General features: G+C 36.0%; 1 protein-coding gene across 1 annotated transcript; it reads left to right on the top strand.

Moving 5' to 3' along the window:
• Nucleotides 1-5,897: 5,897 nt before the first annotated feature.
• Nucleotides 5,898-6,243, top strand: LOC149530402 (mitochondrial import receptor subunit TOM7-1-like). Its single transcript, XM_089809463.1, has one exon. It carries the CDS (start codon nt 5,898-5,900, stop codon nt 6,123-6,125), a length of 228 nt encoding a protein of 75 aa, XP_089665589.1. The 3' UTR covers nt 6,126-6,243.
• Nucleotides 6,244-7,533: the final 1,290 nt, after the last annotated feature.

Here is a 7,533-nt window from a genome sequence, read left to right as displayed (position 1 = left end):
GTAGATGTTGTTGTAAAACCTTCTGAAGATAACAAAAAAAAAGAAAATGTACCATGGCAATCAGTGGACAGAGGAGGAGATGGAAGGTGTCATTCAAGATGTTGAAGACAATTCTTTTTCCAGAAGAGGAGTAGCTAAAAAGTGGGGGATTCCTACTAGTATCTTAACATATTGGCCATCAGGTCTCACAACAACAAAAGCAAAGGGACCACCAACAGTTCTTTCTTTGGAAGAAGAGATGGAGGTTGATCAAGGGTGTAAAGATTTAGGTCAGCTTGGTTGCGGATTGGAGGTAATTGAACTCAAATCACATGTGGCTCACATTTTTCAAACAAGGCCAACTCCATTCAAGAATGGCTTACTAGGGAGGTCATGGTAGGTGGGATTCTGTAAATGCCATCCAGATTTGACAATAAGGAATGCAGAGGGTCTAGACAGGGATAGAGTAGTGATGTTGCGACCAAGTATTGTTGCAGATTTTTATGATAATTTAACACAGTTGTATAATGCTAATCATTATGAACCAACTCACATAAAGAACTATGATGAAACAAGGGTCCAAACAACTAGAAATTGTGGGATGAGGGTGATTGTAAAGATGGGTTGTAGAAATGTGCCCCAAGTCTTATCTAAAAGTCATGAATGGATAACCATACTGTGTTGTGTAAATGCAGTTGGTCACAACATACCAGGCTTCTATCTTTTCAAAGCAAAAAGAACACTTAGAAATTACATTGCTAAATGTGAAGCAGGAGCTTGTATGGCAACACAACCACATGCTTGGATGACAAAAGAGTTATTCAAGATTAAATCGGTTGCATCATTTTTCTAGGTTTGTATCAGGTGCTACTTCATCCAAAAATAGGCATCTCCTCATCTTTGATGGGCATGGAAGCCATATTTCCTTTGCAACAATCCAAGAGGCAAGGTCTCTAGGCATAGATCTTATTACATTGCCTACTCACACTAGTCATAAACTACAACCATTAGATGTAAGTGTTTTTTCTCCATTCAAGACATATTTCAAATCTGAAAGGTCAAAATGGATGGCCAAACATCCACATATAGAGATAAGGAGAATAGAATTAGTAGAACTTGCAAGCAAAGCTTTCAAAATTGCCCTTATGTTTGACAACATAAAGGTTGGTTTTTGAAGGACTAGAATTTGGCCTTTGGATGGAGATGCACTTTGTAATGACATGAAGCCAAGTGATGCATTCAACCTAGAATATGAAAATGATGTTGCAGGCATTGCAAGCATCTTAAGGATAGCTAGTTATGAAGATGGTGCTATTGAACAATGTTTCATATATATGACAAAAGAACATACATATGATACAAATTAAAATAGAAATTCACCGACAAATGATGTGTTTTCACCAACACATGTCAGCTAGACACAATATGAAAGTGACTTGCATGATGAAATGGCTTTGCCAACACAATTTAATACATCTAATTGGGTTAAAGAAGGAGCGAAGAACTTGGGAGTGCAGATTGATTTCCAAAATGAAGACATTTCATTGAGCATGCCTTCTCCAACTTCACTGCCAACATCAAAAGAGATTCATTATTATGTTGAAACAACAGATTGAGACACTTCAAATTTGGAACATAGTGCAGATCAAGATGGCCAAGTGCAACATAATCTAGATGTAATGAATACATCTGTAGCTTTTGAGACAAAAGATGAACAAATGTTATGTAATAAGGGATAATTAAGGTTTTTTTTTGAAGCTACCAGTTGAGAGGGCTACAAAGAGATCCATTCCTTCTGATAATACTACTCTTAGACTAAGTAGGAGATCTCAAATACTTACATCTGATGAGTACATAATATTGCAAGAGCAATAAGAAGAAAAGAAGGTTGAACTTGAAGAGTTAAAAGAAGGGAAGAAAAAGCAATTGCAAACAAAGAAGATTAATTAAATTTAGATTAGAAAAAGGAAACATGGGCAGAAGCTTGAAAGACAAATAATAAAGAGAGGAAGCAAGAGGAAATAAAGAGAGGAAGCAAGAGGAAAGGGAGAAACAACGAAAGGAGAAAGAGTTGAAAAAGAAAGAAAGACAAGAATGCAGAAAAGGTAAGCTATCAGTCAAGCAGATGAGCACATGACATGGACTTGGAACCGTTGGAACTGTTGTTGGAGAGGGGAGTACTTTGATAACACCTTTGCCTGAACATTGATCTAATTGTAAGAGACATGTTGGACAATATACCCCAAAAGAGTAATCCATTAACACCTTTGCTTGAACACCATCAATTTGCAAGTCTCCATAGTACTCCCACACACCCCTACCTAAACATCATCATATTTTGAGAGATATGTACAACATTTTGACTCCTACCTATGTTGTCCTTCAAAACATCCAAGCTACTACTAGCCACAGTCCCCCTCACTCTCCAATCAAACAACTCAAATTTGCTGGATTATTAGATAAGAACATATTTGGCCATACAACTCCTATTACCCCACAAGTTGACTACTCTAGTGCAAACAATCCTATAATAGATAGTCATGCAGAGGTATTTGAACCTTTCCCTAGCTTTATGTTGACCTAAATATTTTGCTTATGCTATTTGTAAAGAAACTTGGCAAGAAATAATATAACCATTTTCACATAACCCATAATAGATCTAAAATAAACACTGAATTAAAATCCACATGCAAGAGAATAGACAACATACCCACAAAAATGCGACACAAGATATACCTTGGGAAACCCTCATTGAGTGAAAAAACCTAGCCTCCAAAAGCATCCATCACCATGCATTATTTAGCAAAAAACACCATTGCAATACAACCATGGAAGCCTTCAAAGCCATAGCCACAACCAAGCAAACTATGTGAACAAGTATGAATCCACACATCCCATGCCATGCTTCCAACCTTCACAAATCCTCCCTTTGCTAACCTATCAAGCCTTGTCTTGCTCAACTCTTTCCTTTCTCACACACCAACTACTACCCTTATGGCTGTATATATAGTAGCAAGTCCCACAAAACCACCAAGTGGTATTACATAAACCATGTGCTACCTAACCATTGACCCCACATTTAATATTGGGCATTTAATTATTTTTTCCAATATTAAATAATTACATAAAATATTATCACAATGTTACAATAAAACTCATCAAGTATATCCCATGGGAATTGTTACATGTTGCATGTCCATCTAAGCACAACATTACATAATAAATTAAAATAATACAATATAATAAAATAATACAATATAATAATATTATGCAATGTGTGCAACACCCAATATCTCAACACTATTGGCTATCTAATTTTTCTTAGACCATGCTAATTTTCCAAATCCACAAGCTGGTCATTTTGTAATATCGATAGTTGACTTATCTACTACAAACAATCGTATAACAAGTAGAACCATGGAGGTGCCAAAACCCTTCCTCGACTTTATGGTGAGCTAATCATTTTGTAATATCAACAACTGATAATTCTGTAATTCCAACAGTCAACCATGCTGATTTTCCAATTCCAATAGCTAGTCATTTTGTAATATCAATGTGCAGAGATATATGAATATGCATATTGTTATTTAAATGTCTTTCCAAGCAAGGTAGTCATTGTGTAATAGTTATAGTACTTCTACTATCAAGACCATGCTTATTTTCCATTGCCTGTGAGCTAGTCATTTTGTAATTCTTAGAATATACTAAATATAAATGTGAAGAATTATATATTGCATACTATTATAAAAATTACACTTTCACTGAGTCAAGTTTTGAGTTTTTATAGACATGTCACTTGATTTTTATATTTTAATTTATACTATACAAATTTATAGATATACATATGTATACTACATACACACACATATATACATATGTTTATGTGTGTGTGTGCATATATACATAATGTAATATCAATGTCTTCCCACAAAATTTGCTACATTTTTTCTAGCAACTTTGTACAGAAACAAATGCATACCACAAATTGTGTACAACAGAAATAAAAACACATTGTTTGAAAAAACAAATAGCTCATTGCATAGTAAGGTCCAAGAAAGATGTTACGTGCTCAAGATTTGTCAAATCCCCTTAAGTAATGTTGTGTCAATAGACACATTTGCATAAGTTTTTGTCACCTTTGTGTACAAGTCTGCGTAACTCTAATCTTGAGCAAATGAAATGACAACCTTCACAAGAAAATATCAAGTTAGACCATGAATAAAAAGAACCAAATAAAAAAATTTTGTGGCCTAGAATATAAAGAACCAAATAATGAAAATAAATAACCAAATAATGAAAATGAATTTGGCCCAGAAAAACCTTACCTTCCAACTGTTTCCCATTGCTTTGTGAGGTCCCATGCAATAAACATGAATTTTATGGTGTAGGGCATCCGCTGCCATGTTCTCCAAGGTGTCTGCTTCTCTCAAATTTATCAAACACTGCACAAAACAGTGTCTAAGAGTTCTCTGTCGAGTTGAATGAAGGCACACTGGGCTACCCTGTGACCTAGGCGCTTTACGATTCTCCTTGTGTCACATGTTTTGTTTTGTCGATGCGGTGAGGGAGGGGCCTAAGGACCCGACATGAGTGAGGGCAAGGGGCCCCCTAGGTGAAACTTATCCCCCTAGCTGAGGCCCCCCATAACTTATCTAAAAGTGACCCAATCTAATGAAAAGAGAAATATTTCTAGACTAGGAACCAGTTTAGTGATCTCCCTCTAGCAACAAAATAGACATGAAAGATGGAAAGGTTTGTGATAGAGGTCACCCAATTGAGCAAAGTGTCTGCCATTGGTTACCCAACCAAGCAAAATGTTTGTGATAGAGGTCACCCAACATGAAAGGTGTGAATTATGAGTGATTGAGATATGAAATGAGGTCACCCAACCGAGCAAAGTGTTAGCCCACCTTTCTCATTCCATCACCACACAGTTTGGAATGATGGCTACCATGATTCTAGTTATAGCTTCCTCAGCCTTTGACACATGAGTGAAAATGATTAGGGCTAATCAAAACTACTGCCTTGGATATAAACCCTAGCTGCATTATCAAATCAATTAGGGCTAATAACATTGAAAATGAACAAATGCAACTTCGACATGGAGTCTAACTCACCTATGACGAGTGGTGACAACTTCATCAAGTCATAGCCATGAAATGACTTATGGCAGCGACCAACCCAGAAAGCATCGCTCAGAAATGACCAGTGGTGACATTCAGGCGAGTATTGAGAAAATAATTTTAGGGTTAGGTCAACTCCCATCAAATATGAAGATATATGTAATTATTTATTAGTTTTAAAAAAAATAATGTATGATAATATTTGTTTAATAATTAGATATGTAGTCATTAAATAAATAATATAATTATCTAAATATTAATGTTATAATGTGCTTTTAATGAATATTATATGTTCATATTAAACTTCTATAAGAAAAATGTAGCATGATAAAATGTACAAGTATTGGGATAGAGCAATCCAAAGATCGAGGGTGGCAATTGACTAGGGTAGGTAGGGGGTTCAAAAAATGAGATTATGAACACTTTTTACTATGAGGCATATAAACGATACCAATTTTGATGGCAAGGAGTCGAAACCTTAGTTATAAGTAATTAACTAGCTGATGGAGATGTTCAAAAAAAATTCAAACCATTTTTTTCACCGTTATGATGGATTTTGAGAGTGTCGAAATTAGGGTGCACGAATACTTGGTCCTCTCCGCTAGTAATATAAGGTTTGAGCTGCATTTAATTTGCTATCCCTAAAAAATTGATAACATGGTTGTTGCCTCTCAAGTTACGCAAACCTAATTCATTATTTCTTTGAACCGAAGTTTTGGTGCTTTAGGAGATCTCACCTAAGAGGGTGTTTGGTGCGGAACACTGTGTAAGGGTTTTGAAGGAGCTGCAGTTGCAATGGCAGTGATTACAGAAATGAAAGGGAAGGGGAAGGGCAAGGCAAAAAGCAAGGGCAAGGTCCGCTCAAGAAAGGACGAGGCCTTAGATTTCGTTAAGGAGTGGACTACTTTTGCAATGAAGAAAGCCAAGGTCGGCGCCCACTATGGCTTCATCCCATTGATCATCATTATTGGCATGAATTCCGATCCCAAGCCTTCTCTTTCTCAGCTTCTCAGTCCTCTCTAGGGTTTATTTTTGTCTTATTCGGCCATAGATTTACAATATGTTTTTATTCGAAGTTTGAATATATATATATATTTTGCAACTGGAATAAGAGATCCTAATACACTGTCGTGTTTTGGAATTATGCGGGTACTGAATTGTGGTTGTCATAACTTTGCTCTGGATTTATTTATTTTTTACAATTCTTACTGAAATTTGAATGATGTTAAGTTTCCCTATGATACGGATATAACTGATTTCTCTCTAGATTTAAGCTAAGTTGAGCTATGTTTATTGGACTCTTATTCTAAATTAGGACATTTTAACTGTTTAATATCGTAGAATTCGTTGACGACTTAATATCAAGTCTAATTTTTGGGAGGAGTTGATTTCATAACCTTTGATCTTTGCAGTCCCTTTTGGGTATGTGGATATTGGACGCCCCCTTGATTCGAAAACCCTAATTAATGAGCTCGGATGGGCAACGTTGAGGTAAGTCTGAGGGTTAGGTATGCTAGTATTACAGTGATATGTCTATTGGGGTTTTCTCCCTCATTGATTTGCCTAGTGGAACTCCCAAACTTTAGAGAAACATTGAGCTATTTCTTCTTTTGGTAATATTAGAGACACATTTGTTAGTAAGTTACTATAAGTTGCTAGGGACTTGGCCTTTACTATGAAAGCCCAAGTGTTTTTCTCATTCCAAGTTGCAAATTTTAGAGAAGCATCCCAGTTGACATCCGTGTCTACTTTGGGCAACTTGAGATAAGCAGTTATCGTTAATGAAGGGAGGGTCAGAAAAAGGTATAACAATGAAGCCTTGTACACAATGAAATCCCATCCATTTATAGTTTGTAGTTAGAGTGAGAGCTTGCGTACCCCAGATCTCAAAGTCAGAGTATACCTTTCTTACCATCTAAGATACAAATAATGATTAGGAATATAAGAATATGAAGTGAGCCATAATACAATTTATGTTTATTTATCAATTACTAATATTTAGGATCTATCAACCTTTTCGATGTCATAGACTTTTTGATAACCTAACATCACATCTTATCTTTGAGGGTAATTGTTTCCAGATTTTTAATATCATGCAGTGCTTTTGGTCATGTGGGTATTGGATGCCTCTGTGATTTCAAAACCTAAATAAATTAGCTTGGAAATTCAACTTTGAGGCAAGCCCTATGGGGGGGCTGATTTATGTCAGTGGCCCGAGTAGTATTGTTTATTCGGCTCTTATAGCAATTTAGGAACTTCTAATCTTTCTGATGTTATATAATCCTTTGATGGCCCAACTTTCAATCTAAACTTTGAGAGGATGATTGTTTATGAAATTTTCTATCCTAGCAGTTCCTTTTTGATCATGTGGGGTATTGGATGCCTCTGTGATTTGAAAACCCCAAATTCATGAGCTTGGAGGGCCAACTTT

Source organism: Cupressus sempervirens, chromosome 11 (genome assembly GCF_028749045.1).
Source record: "Cupressus sempervirens isolate cs-2001-9-10 chromosome 11, ASM2874904v1, whole genome shotgun sequence".
NCBI lineage: Eukaryota > Viridiplantae > Streptophyta > Pinopsida > Cupressales > Cupressaceae > Cupressus > Cupressus sempervirens.
Note: the sequence above shows the minus strand (reverse complement) of the source record. Positions and strands in the feature narration are given on the sequence as shown.